At 37.9% G+C, this 13829-nt stretch overlaps 1 protein-coding gene across 1 annotated transcript in view; it reads right to left on the bottom strand.

Moving 5' to 3' along the window:
• MAPRE1 (microtubule associated protein RP/EB family member 1) overlaps positions 1-13829 on the bottom strand; it is a 28797-nt gene that overhangs the window by 7480 nt on the left and 7488 nt on the right. The window contains 3 exon segments of the mRNA XM_023522197.1: positions 3150-3271; positions 5743-5950; positions 8578-8723. Coding sequence (XP_023377965.1) covers positions 3150-3271; positions 5743-5950; positions 8578-8723 — 476 coding nt within the window.

Genomic DNA, 13829 nt, shown 5'->3' with positions numbered 1-13829 from the left:
AAAATGGAAAAAAAAAAAAAAAAGCAGCAACATCCAGAGATGAGGAGCAGGTGACTGGACCTGCTGGACAATTCTGTAGAACACTTAACATCAATATTCATCATCAGAGACCTAGACAGACCAAACCAGAATCAAGGTTCTAGACACCCTTCCATTATTCTTTTACCAAACACGGAAAACATGTTTAAAAATAACTGAAAATTTCAATAGTTACTACCATCACCTAGTAGCCAGAAAAACTAAATCATTCATTTTTCCCCATTCTCACCACCCCTGCTTTAACTGCTGCTGGTTGGTTGCCTTTCCTTAAACTATCAGTTAGCCCCACAGTGAAAAAAAGGGGATAGAAGGGGAAGAGGTGATCAACCCCAACAGCAGGAAGCTGCCTTGGATCTTTGGCGCCAAGATCCAAGAACCTAAGAGGCCTTCTAATCACCTCAGTGACTGAGGAGGAAAGGGAAGCCAAAAGAGCTTTAAAAGGTACACTACTTTGGCGTCCATCTATATACTCATATTTCATTAGTGATTCCCTCCTAACCCGTTAAAACCTTCTCTGGCCTACAGACTATCCAGGGCTCCAGAAGCCAGTCTTCTGGGCCCCACCTACAAGGCCAAAGCAGCATTCTTCCTTGCTATCAATCAATAACTATATAGCCATAAGAAACTCTCGATAAGTATTCACTAAGTCACTGGCTTTCACTTGGCATTCCTCCCAGTGCTTACTTATGAGATTATTAAAAATCTGTGGCTAGCACGTGTCACTCTTAGAACCTTCTCTTGTAGTAAAGTAATACCTATAACCAACGAATGCTTAGAACCTGCACTGGCCAGTCTGGTAGCTGAGACACATGTGGCTATTTGAGCCCTTAAAATGTGGCTCTTAAAATGAGACGGGCTGTAAACATTAAATACACACTGGATTTTGATGACCTAGTACAGTCTTCAAATGTAAAACATTTCATTTGACAATTATTTGTATTGATTATACGTTAGAATGATAATATTTTGGATATATTGGATAATGTATTATTAGAGTTAATCTGATCTATTTTTTACTTTTTATAATGTGGCTACTAGAAACTTCAAATTATACATATGCCTCACCTTTCTGGTTCACATTCTATTTCTATTGAACACTGCTGCTTTGGACTAAAATCAACTAAAAGTAAATTTCTCCAGGATGAGTGAAGAGTGTGGAATCACTGAAGATCTCCCTAGAATATGAACACTACAAGGTAATTTGAATAGAATTCATTCTTCTTGCCTTACCCTAACGAGCCCATCTGGCTCTTATTTCCCATACTGGTTGTGTCCTCCAGACCTTCACACGCTTTTGTCAAGGGCCACAAATTCAAATACTTTCAGGGGCCAGAAAGATCATGTCATGAGCCAAAGGAGTCAGTAACAGGGTGTGGGAAAGACTCTGGCAACCTGGAGAAAATCTGAACTCCTTCATATTAAAAAAAAAAAAAAAAAAATCAAATTAAAAATTAAAACCCTGTGCAGGCCAAAGTACTTCTGAAACAGGGCTGAACCAGCTGGGTATGAGCTGGGTTCGACCCCCCAGCTCAAGTTACTTAACCACTCCGAGCCACACTGTCTTTCTTGTAAAACCTCACAGGACTCATGCAAAAGTGAAATTAAAGTGCTTAATAGTGTCATGGAATATGTAGTCTAAAAATGTTAGCTATTTTTGTTATTGATATTCACCTATTCCATATAATTATTAATACTTGTGTACGTATTTCACATGAAAAAAAATCCTATGAACTTTTAAAAAACACTTCTGGACCTATCTCTATCAAGACAACGGACAGGAACCCTAATAACCACAACTGTCTTTTATCTACTGCCACTATCCCTTTTATCCCAACACCATTCCAGGCACTTGACATAACAGCTCATGTAAATTGCTCAGTTACCATGAGTGAAGTAGTAGCCTTACTTCAAGTGAGGCAGTAAGTTCAGAGAGTTGTTAACTGACTTATCCTGAATAGAAATAAGTGGCAGAACCAGGACAACCCCCATATCTATGCAATCCAAAGTGTGTGCTCTATCACACAGGACAATAGCTGAGCCAAGAGCAAGGTCCCATAGAACCCACTACATCTACAACTCTGTGCTGGCCACCTACCCTCACCATTAACAACTCTATTTTTCTGAGATTGCTTCCTGAGTACTTGCGGGCCTGGAAACCAACAGTTACAGGAAAAAAATCCTTATTCTCTAGGACTTAAATGACAGCACCCAGAGGGTGCTCAAGGCAGCCACAGTAATGGGGATGGTGACCCAGTCTCAAGGCACCTAGGACTGTGGGTCACATATAGATGGTAGAATAAAAATAAAACAAAAATCTTTGGGCGGTCTCTTCTGTCCTGATCTAGGAGGAGGGCTTAGGTCACAAGAGGTTGTGGATTAAAGTGAGGCCATGTCACCCAGGTTTTAAGACTTGGCCTTTAGGAAAGTAAAAGGGTTCAATCCCAAACTCACCGGAATCACGGCATCCCCAATTTTAAAACTCGGATTAACCAAGAGAATCACCCAAAAGCAAACAAATAAACAACTAGAAGGATTAGTGAGAAAATGTCTAAAAGTCTAAAATTTGTTCTGATCCAGAAATCTCTGACGAGTACCATCAGGATAATAACTAACCCTGAAGACGTTTCACATCGCTGACCTATTAAGAACAGAAGCGCAAAACGCTTTTCATATCAGTTCCACCCTCATCCTGAATGTCTAATGACCCAAGATTTCAGCAGGGAAACTGTGAAATCTTTAATTATTCAGAAAAAAACTCTCCACCTTTTGACAGAGCCAAAATTCAAGAGACACTCTAAATCCCACAGAATGCTCACAGCATTCCAGACATTCGACAGAGTCCTATTGCATAGGTGGGTTTCCAAACTCAAGACGCTGGTTCGTCACACTAACAGATCTCAGAAATGCCTGACCCCTCTCTTCCACTTCCATCCGCATGCTCACGCTGCCCACATCACCCAACGTGCTCACACATGTCTTAACAGGGACTGCTTCAGCAAGCAGACAAAGCAGGTCTTCCTAACAAGAACACGGACAGGCCTCCCCTGGTCAGTGCAGCAAGTGTCCTTTGCCCTGAGGTGACTCCCATCTTGGACACAGGAGGGGCCTACCTGTTGCATCAGTTCGGCTGCTTCGTCATCCCCATTGCCCACACCAGGATTCTTTCGCACCACACCCGGGCCAGCCTTAGGGGTTGCAGTAGTTCTGTGTGTTGCAATGGGCCTCTGTGGAGCTGAAAGACGAGCAGAGGTCTTAAAAGGAGAAATTTCAAGACAAAAAAGAATCCACCAGACAATAAGAAAAGGTTGTGACCAACTGCCCTCCACTGTAATGCAGTGAAGGGACCCAATGTGGAGAGCCCAGCATGTATGACAACACCCCCAAGTGTGCCCAAAGTGATTTTTTGTCCTGGCAGCAAAGTTAAGTATCAATTTCAGCCACAATCTCTTATGCCAGAAGTTAAGTCTTTTTGCTGCTGGGGTGACTGGAACTATCATCTGAAAGGCACATACAGTTGATCTACCAACCAAAGCTACCAGCAAGGCAGCTTCATGGCACAAAGATAAACTTCACACCAGGGGTGAGCTCAGTCCCAGTTGTTGCCAAGTACTCACAGTTCCCTGCCTGCAAAGTATGGCGCCTCCTAGCTCAGAAACTCATGCTCCTTGGATTGTGAAGGGTAGGATGGTAAAGACTACTCTTACAACTAATTACTTCAAAACTCATATCTTGCTCACCTTTTAGAAAGTATTTAGAAGGGTTAGGAGAGAAAAGCAGCACACTGACTAGGATTTACAAGCTTTTCTCAATAGCAACAGCAGAAAGACAACAAAAAAGTAGTAAAGGGGCCAATCTATCTACAAGTTAAAATAATCAAGACTGGGCTACCTCGAGGCAAATGTATCATTCATGATTTTATTCATTCATCTTGTAAAGCTTATATATTATGCCAGGCGTAGAAATATCTGATGTTCCTGATACCCCAAATTATTCAATAACTGTAAAGCCTGTCACCTACAATAACAAGCATTTCTTCTGGATAATCTCTAGTATCATCTCCAGTATGTTTATCTCGAAGACTAAATGCTTAATGCAAATCTCTGCCTGCCTGTTAGCCACATATGAAATGTGAAATGCACAGGATGATCTATGTAGTTCCCTATTCTAAATAGCTAAGAAATAAAAGTTCTCAATACTGGAGAAACTGGAACCCTCATATACTCTGATGGGAATACAAAATGGTGCAGCCGCTTTAGAAAAAGGTATGCAAAAGTTAAACTGAGAGTTACCATATGACCCAAGAACTCTGCTCCTAGCGTGTATACTCTTGGATATATAACCAAGAGAAATGAAAACATATGTCCTCACGGAAACTTGTATAGGAATGTTCATAGCAGTATTATTTATAACAGCTAAAAAGTGGAAACAACACAAATGATCAACTGATGAATAAAAAAAATGTAGTATAGTTAGTCATACAATGGAATATTTACCCATAAAAAGGAAAGAACTACTGATACATGCTACAACATGAATAAATGTTGAAAACACTAAATGAAAAAAAGGCCAGACACAAAAGACCACATATTCTATGATCCCATTCATATGAAATGCTTGGACTGAGTAAACCTATAAGACAGAATGTAGCTTGGTGGTTGCCTATGGCTGTGGGGAGGCGAGTTTGGGGAAAATGGGACAGAAATGCTTTGGGCACATATCAGGTTCCTTTCTGGCATAACAAAAATATTCTAAAACTGATTGTGGTGATAGTCTAACATACCTGTGAATATATTAAAAAAACACTGAACTGTACACTTTAAATGGGTAAATTGTATGGCATGTGAATTGTATCTCAATAAAGATGCAACAATTAAGAAGTACTCAATGTCCTCCTTACCTACCAAATGGATCAGCTTCTCAAGGTACTATGGGACCTTAACTAATGTTCTTGACACCTTCTGCGCAAAAAAGAGTGAGCATCTGTAGAACATCCACCTTGCCCCAAAGTATAGGTATATTCTATGAATATACTACTGTAAACACATTTTTGGAAACCTACCCAGCCAAGATCTTTTAGAAGGTCTCTAAAAACAGCCTCCCTGCCTCCCAAATTCTGCTGGTATCACAGAAAGCCAAAGCCACATAGCAGCTGAAGTTCTGAGAAGGGCAAGGAAGCCGTAAGTAAGCACAGGAAGCTGCCCTGCAGACAGAATGATGATGTAGAGAGCCAAGAGCAGTCCCTGAGAAACCTAGAAAGCTCCTTCAATTCCTTGGAGCTTAAGTCTGGTTTTAACTTTCCCATCCTAGGGTTCTGTGAAACGCCCTTCTGTCCTAACTAAAGCTCTTATTTATGTGAGCTAACCTGAGGGGCTTCTATTCCACACAACTAAAGTGTGTTGGCAAAACTGCACACAGTAGCTCATTCATGCCTCAAAAATAACTCTGGGACAAGTACTGAAATTTCCATTTTACAGAGGAAGAAAACTGTGGAGCTGAGGTGAAGTGGCTTACACAGGGCTACAGAAACTTAAAGGCAAACACCAATCTGCCTAATGACACACTCTATGCTCTTGCCACATGGCTGGGATTAGCCTCCTTAAGTTATCTAAGCCTATGGCTACTCAAAAAGTTCTGGCTGAATGAATGAATGAAGACCTGGAATATTATTATTTGGAAATGATGTTTGTTTGTTTTTTTTTTTACCTGCACTGCTAGAGCTGAGAGGTTTCTTCGGTTTGTTCAGAGCTGGAGCAACAAGGGAGGGAGCCACTGCAGTTTCTTGACCTTGTCTGGCAGCTACAGGGTCATAGTCTTTTCCATCATAGTTTGCATCAAAAAACTTCTTGAACCACTGAACGAATTCAAAATTGTCCTGAAACTTTCCTTTTACTAATTTGTCCACAGGAATTATCTGCAGAGAAAGATCAAGATTGTTTAGCCCAAAGCAAGAGGTTTTTGGCAAGCAACAAATGTGTCCATGCATCGAATCATTATAAAGCTCTGCCAAGAGGAGAAAAAAATAGTTTAGCGGCAAGAATTAGTGCTAAGTAAGCCCCTGGAAGATTATAGAGCAAGTTTCACTCAGTTTGCCTTCCGTAGAGTACCTCCACCTGCCAAACCCCCTCCGAATTCAACAAAAGGAATCAGAAATGCAAAAGAACAAGTATCGTATGTAAGTCCCATACACACTTCCAAACGCATCCTAAGACATCTCATTCCACTATAAAGAGTAAACCTCCCATGTAACTTGCATGGCTACAGTGTCTGTCACAAAGTATAAAATCTAAAGTACAAAATAACTACAGGTATCCACAAAGAACTATGTTAAAGAAAATTGTCTTAAAAATAAGTCAATTAACCAATGTCACCATAAAAAATAAAAATTTTTTAAAAAAATAAAAATAATTTTTTTAATTTAAAGAGAGAGAGAGAGATTGAGAGAGAGAGAGAGAAAGAAATAATAGGTCAAGGTGCAGAATCTGTCCTAGGACAGATTTTTTCAAAACGGTATGTTTTTCAAGTAATTCCAATGCTATTAAAACACACTTTATGGACTCTGTAAGTTTTTTTATTATACAAGAATATTGCGTTATCAAGTATTCAACTTGTTAAACTGTTGGCCAGAGCTTAACTATCTTTTAACTCTTCAAGGATTCCAGTTGCAATACTATTTTTGTAAAAGAGAATATACATATTAATCTGAACTATATCCGCCCCTTTAAGTAAACATAATTTTTAAAAGTTACTTTGTATGACAGTGAAATGTTTACAAATAAAATGTTATGTCTGGAATTCATTTGAAAATAACCCAGGAATACAACCGGACAAGAGGTAGGGTGTATAGGTGCAGCTGCAACAAAACCAGCCATGAGTTGGTAATTGTTGAGGCACATGGAAGATCTCTGCACTACTCTCTACTTTTGTATACTTTGAACTTTTTCCTTACTCGAAAAATAAAATTCCATAAAAAGAAAGAGAAAAATTATTGTACATAAAAAGCTACACCTAGTTCTTAAAATTATGCCTGGTAACTAAAAGAAATTCTTACAATACAAATGCATATTTGGGGTACCTACTTATACATTGTACAACACTGTACAAAGACAAAACTAAAATAAAGACTGACTGATTTCAAAGTAAATAAAAACCAGACAGACACACCAGCAAGATAATTAGGGGGTGATTATTTAAAAATACTGAAAAAAATGTTTCCCCCACAAAAATGGCTTAAAAATGGTTTCTAATTATGTGTGTTGAGGGGGGAGGCTGCTTAATTTTGCAATACGGTTATGCATCACTTAACAATGATGCTGTGTGCTGAGAAGTGCATTGTTAGGCAATTTTGTCATTGTACAAACATCTGAGTGCACTTACACAAATCTAGATGGTACAGCCTACTGCCCCTAGACTATAAGCCTGTGCAGCATGTTACTGTACAGAACAGGAGATTAAATGAAGCACAAGGGAAAATGATACAATCAAGAGACAGGTTAAAGACGAGATATGAGACTGTTGTTGGCATGACATGGCACGCTGTTTTACAGCAAACATTTTTCTTATTAGAAAGAATATACTCTAAAACAACAATGAAAAAGTATAGTAAACACAGAAACCAGTAACATGCTCGTTTCTTATCAAGTTTTATGTACTGTACATAACTGTATGTACTATATACTATAATTTTATACAACTGGCAGAGCAGATTTATTTACACCAGAACCGCCATAAACAATACATTGTGCTACAACATTACGATGGCTAAAACTTAAGTTGGTGACAGTATTTCAGCTCCGTTATAATTTTACAGGACCACACTGTTATGTAGTATGTGACTATAATCTATTACCCAGTAAAACAGGGATATTTGTCCTAAGGAAGCCTGGTGGACCATGTTTCTGGTACCTCCAAATAACCTTGGGGGCAAGTAGGAACTTCTTAACAACCAGCAAGGATCTTCTTTTTACCTTAATCTTTCATAAAACTATTTCTAGAGTCTTCTCTATTAGAACTATTTATTCTACCATATGGTATGCTAATACCATAGGTTAAATTTTTTTTTTCTAAGATGTCTGTCTTCCTGAGCTTTTCATATCTGTAAATAAACTTAACTATGTTCGTTACAGCACTGTTTACAATAGCCAAGATATGGATGCAAACTAGGTGTCCGTCAACAGATGAATGGATAAAGATGATGTGGTATATGTATACAATAGAAGTAAATCCAGAGATTAAAGGATTTAGATCTCAGATTAATAGGGATTAAATGGTAACATTTTTTTTTTAATTATAGGTACAGATTTATAGGTTGATTCCTCCAGAGTGACTAACTTAATGATGAAGAAAGACAGCAAGGGAACTGGGGGTAGGAGGGTAGAGGGAAACTTTGCTCCTAGAAAATTCTATGGTAGCTGGGGAAAAGATAATTATATAAACTGGGAAAAGAAAAAAAAAAGTCCAAAGTCATGGGCCAGTATCTGTATCCTTAGTAACAATCACTAGATAAGAAACGATCTAAATGAAAGAATAAAATGTACTTACTTTGTCGACACCCATCCTCTTAAAACCTGCTTGTAGTATTTTGAAGTTCTGGATATATTCATGTTCTAGCTTAGCTTGGAATTTCACTTTCTTCAAGGCAATGGAGCCAGGGAACAGCATGTCCATAAACTGACAATAGGCAGCCCCTGAATAAACAAAACAGAAGAATAAAATACACACTAGTCATTAAATGCAATTATTAAAGAAGCAAGGTGAACTTTTTACAATTTTACAAAAATGTACAATTTTAAAAAGTTGTAAAGTCAACCTACAAAACCCAAAAGCTTCATTAACACTTGACTTTGAAGTCACCTTTAATTCTATAACAAGACTGGTTTTACCTCCGGTTCTGTAACACACTTGGAACTTGGGAGCCTATGAGGAAGAGGAAAAAAGGACTGTTTCTATGAAATTTTTAAATTATTCTTTATTAGAAACCAGCATAACAATAAAATGATTACCACAGAAAAAAATGAATGCCTAGAATAAAGGGAAACTGGTGACATTTTCTGATTTTTCACAAGGACATACCCTCTTCCCCACCAGCAAGAGGAGGGATTTCCCAAGTATTTCAAAGATTAATCCTCTGACCAAGGTTAAAAAAATTTTTTTCTAAGATGTCTGTCTTCCTGAGCTTTTCATATCTGTAAATAAACTTAACTATGTTCGTTACAGCATTGTTTACAATAGCCGAGATATGGATGCAACTTAAGTGTCCATCAACAGATGCATGGATAAAGATGATGTGGTACATGTATACAATAGACTATTACGCAACCATAAAAAAGAATGAAATCCTGTTATTTGTAACAACATGGATGGACTTGAGAGTATTATGTTAAACGAAGTAAGTCAGAGAAAGACAAACACCGTATGATTTCACTTACATGTGGAATCTAAAAAAATAACACAAAAGAACAAAAAACAAATAAATTTATAGATACAGAGAACAAACTGATGGTTGCCAGAAGGGAAAGGAGGTAGGGGCTTGGGCAGAAAAGAAGAGAATTAAGAAGTACAAACTTCTACTTATAAAATAACTCATGGGGGGTTAATGTATAGGGACTAGAGTAAATATCATCATCATAACTAAGTACAGTAGGTAACAGATGGTTATTAGAATTCTCATGATGAACACTTTGTGAGGTATATAATGTTGAGTTACTATGTTGTACTCCTGAAACTAATATTGTATGTCAACTATAATTAAAAACAAAATGAGCAATAAATAAATGTAATATATCATTTTATAAATAAAGTTGGCTAGGAGACATTTCTGTGTTCCTCCATTTCAATTTATTTTGTTTTAAAGGCCACTATAAGAAATTATTGCATGTATTTCATCCCATTTGCTCCTTCTCCACTTGCCCATTTTTCTCCATCATCACCCTAAGAAGTATTTTCTTGAAGCTTGAAATTTCCAGGAATGTTATTTTTCTAATGCCTACCAAACGGCACTCCACTTTTCCAACACAGGGCAGGTTTCACTGTGCATTTATCCCCTCGTCCAGGGATAATTCACCAAAGGAACAACCCAGGGAGAGGCAAGAAATCCGGTGACTAGGTAATAGGTATTCTATAGACCTAGAGACCACCACAGCATGTATATTCAATTTACTTTAAATCATGCCAAACCGGCTGCTTGCCAGTTCTAGCATAAAGAGTGCCATTATCATTATTTTTGGAAAGAATATGCAATGAGAGCAGAAGCATTTCATTGACCAGAGTGACATTCTTAGTACAAAAGAGCACCAGAAAGTGAAAGCCTAGTTTTTCAAGTGACTAATTTACTCATCCAAGAAAAATATACTGAGGGCATTCTATGTACCAGGCACTACATTAGTAATATTTAAATTTTAAAAACCAAGGACACTAACAGTGTCCTAAATTCTAGAGGACAATGACCCAGTGTCTTCAACAAACTAATAACATGAAGAGTGATGACTGTTATATTTTAAAAGAGACTTAAAAGTCATAATTTACCAAGTGCAATGTATAGATCTCATTTGGATCCTGATATATACAAATCAACTTTTAAAAAAACCACACATAGAAGATAATTAAACATCTATATCCATAGCACTACTTTATGCATAAAAAAAAAAAAATTTCTGAAACAACAAAATAATGTGCTTTTACTGATTTTCTCAAGGTATCCATGGGACTTTCAGGTCAAGTCAACCAAAACCACTTAAAAGCAGCAGTCATGTGCTTCTCAGAAAAGCCTGCTTCAGTAACTATCAGTTTTTATCTTAGAGCTAAAAAAATCCTAGAGCCTTAAAAAACCGAGGACCATAAAGTATGGCCCAAAGACCACAGAGGCCAAAGAACAAGCTTAGGACTAGACTCCAGGTACCCTGATTCCCTGTCTTCGGCTCTTTTCCGTAACATTATTATACACCCTCTAATAATACCTTACAGTTGAGTAAAGAAGCAATGCTGCTACACTCTAACTGGCTGAAACAGAGCTAATTTAAATGTATATAAAGAAAAACATTAAGACCTCTGTAAAAACGGACAAAGCAATCGAACCATTCACAAAATGTAAATGGTTAATAAACACATGGGAGGCCAGCCTAAAGAAGCAATATTTTAAAAGTGGGTCAAAGATGCATGTGAAACGGGCTGTCATAACCATATTCACAGGAGTAAAAAAGGAAGCAACCTACATCTCCAACGGTAGGAGAAATCAATTTACATAAATTTTTTGCATACCATCTGCCTGAAAGAATATTATGCAGGCACTCAAAACACATTTTTTACTTTTTTAGGAAAAGCTCAAGATTTAATATTAAAAGAAAAAGATACAAAAGTATTTAATATTAAAAGGAAAAGATACAAATATATGTAAAAATATCCATCTTGATATATATACATAGAAAAAAAGACTAGAAGAAAATAATGTATTGGGTTAAACCATGTGAAATTGTAATTTTACAGATCAAAAATGAATAGTGGCCATCTCTGGAAGGTGATAGCACATGCATTCTATTTTTTAAATAATTATATAGTACAGTGAATATTAGTTTTGTAATCGGAACACCAAAAAAAGGTGAATGTTTAAAATAAAAAGTATATCAACTATTTTATTCAAAAGGGCTGAAAACTCCTCGCCTATAAATGTCTCAACTGGGAATGGAACAGGTTAAAAGGGACCTTCCTTCCAGGCTCTGCCTTAATAACAAAGGCTAGTGACCCAAACAGGGCTAGAAGAGGACCCCTCTTAAATGGCTGCTATCCCAACAATCTGCGACAGAACGGGCCCACATAATCTGTGGCCTAAGGATGCAGACAGACTCAGGGTAGGATCGATCAGCTGTGTCATGGAATCGACTGCCAAGTTGAGGCCACAGTCTCACCCTACTAGGATATATGCTGCAAGCAAGAGAACACAAAACAAGGGCACAATGCAGCCCTTGTTCCAAAAACTTGAAATATCACAAGTGTGCTGGCTCTCAACCCTTTCAGGTCAAGGGTCCCTCGGAAAATTAGATGAAAGTATGGCCAATACTCTTCACAGAATAGATGCTCCCCTATCAGAAAACTCCAGATTAAGAATTCCCTGTATTTTAACTCAAACACACAGAAAACACTCCTAGTATTAAATTAAAGTATTAAGGCTTTAGGGAGTAGGTGAAGCTTGAGTCATCTTAAAGGATGAATAAAATTTGGAAATAGAGGGCCATGAGGAGTCACTAATGAAGATGTTAAAAATCATCCTCGAGATGTTTAACATGGGAAAATAATCCTATTTTAATCTTAAAAGTAGAAAACAAAACTGTACACCACGTCTGTTTGTATATGTTACTTACTGCAATAATCTGTAATATCAATAGTCTGTCCATTAACAAGGGACTGATCCAAGGAAACTTTGGTACTACATGGCCATAAAAGAAAAGAAAGTAACATCCAATATTCTGATATAGAACACTCTGCAGAATATGCAGGGTGATTCAACATGCTGTTATTTGTGTAAAAAGGGAGAAAAGAGCACACATGCGTGTGCACACTCACACAATACAGATAGATGAATGTTTTTGCTTGTACGTACACACTCACTAGAGGCTACCCAGCTGATAACATTGGTTTCCTCTGGAGAGGAGAACTGGGTAGATGGCAGACCCGGTTAAAAGGGAGAATTATCACTGTTTTACTTTTTTGTTCCTTTTGAATTTTAAACCATTTTGAGACTTTCTTATTCAAAAAATAAAAACCGTATATACAGTATGTCACATTAATTTTAAAATTATAAGAAAATACTGAAAGTACAACTAAAATGAATAACCTTGGGCAAGCTGTTTAACCTCTCTGTGCTTCAGTTGCCTATCTGTAAAATGGGAGTGATCGTCCTTACCTTCCAGGTTTTATTTGTAAAGCACTTTGAAAAGTGCCTGGCCTATCATAAGCACTCAATATCTAAAGTCTTAATTAGGAAAAAATACAGCTAAAAGGTAATAACTATCACCAACTTGTGACATTACAAGGGATTGTCACTTACAATTAAAAGAAAATAAGTTTCTTGTCTTTCGTTTTGCTTTAATTAAGGCAAAGGAAAATCAAAGAGATGCTTGAAGACTTAAGCAAAAAAGTTTGAAGCAATACTTCCTTCAGCACAGAAGTGACTCATTAAAAATGGTCGCAGAAAGGCTGCAGTGTAATGTGGTACAAAAGGGAAGAGGGAGGTGAGGAAATTTAAACAGAACCTAGTGCTCAGGGGGCCACTGTGACAGCAGTCCGCAAACTGAGAAGGGGCTGGATCCAAAACGCCCTTCAGAAGATATACAAAACTTTGTGAATTAGCTTCAAAAGACGCTCCTCAGGCCAGTGACACTGGAAGAATGGTGAAATCACAGCCTCATATAGATGTCTGGAAAAGGGGGTCAACTTGAAGAGAAAAAGTGGGGGAGGTCTGGTTCGGAGTTTGGTCATATACCCTCAGAGTAGCATGAGCAAAACTGACAAGCTGCTGTTTCATAGAAACTAAAGGCTGGCAGCGCCCCACATTAAAGCTGAGGAAAAATGAAATCTAGCATTTGCCTGGGAGCATCTGAACATCTCCCCTATGCTTTGCACCACAGGAACTAACTGGAGGCGGCCAAGCTGGCAGGGAGAAGGCAAGAAGAGAAGGGGCAGATAAGAACATTCAGAGATGGCCAACTGACACGTTCAAAGCACCGTGCTGGGCCCTTGGAAAAATGCCGAAGGGCCTGAATATGGAATGGAACAGAGGAATGGCTGACCAAAGGCAACCA

The sequence above is a fragment of the Pteropus vampyrus genome, unplaced genomic scaffold, assembly GCF_000151845.1.
Source record: "Pteropus vampyrus isolate Shadow unplaced genomic scaffold, Pvam_2.0 Scaffold336, whole genome shotgun sequence".
Taxonomy (NCBI): Eukaryota; Metazoa; Chordata; class Mammalia; order Chiroptera; family Pteropodidae; genus Pteropus; species Pteropus vampyrus.
This window is presented reverse-complemented; position numbering and strand designations above follow the sequence as displayed.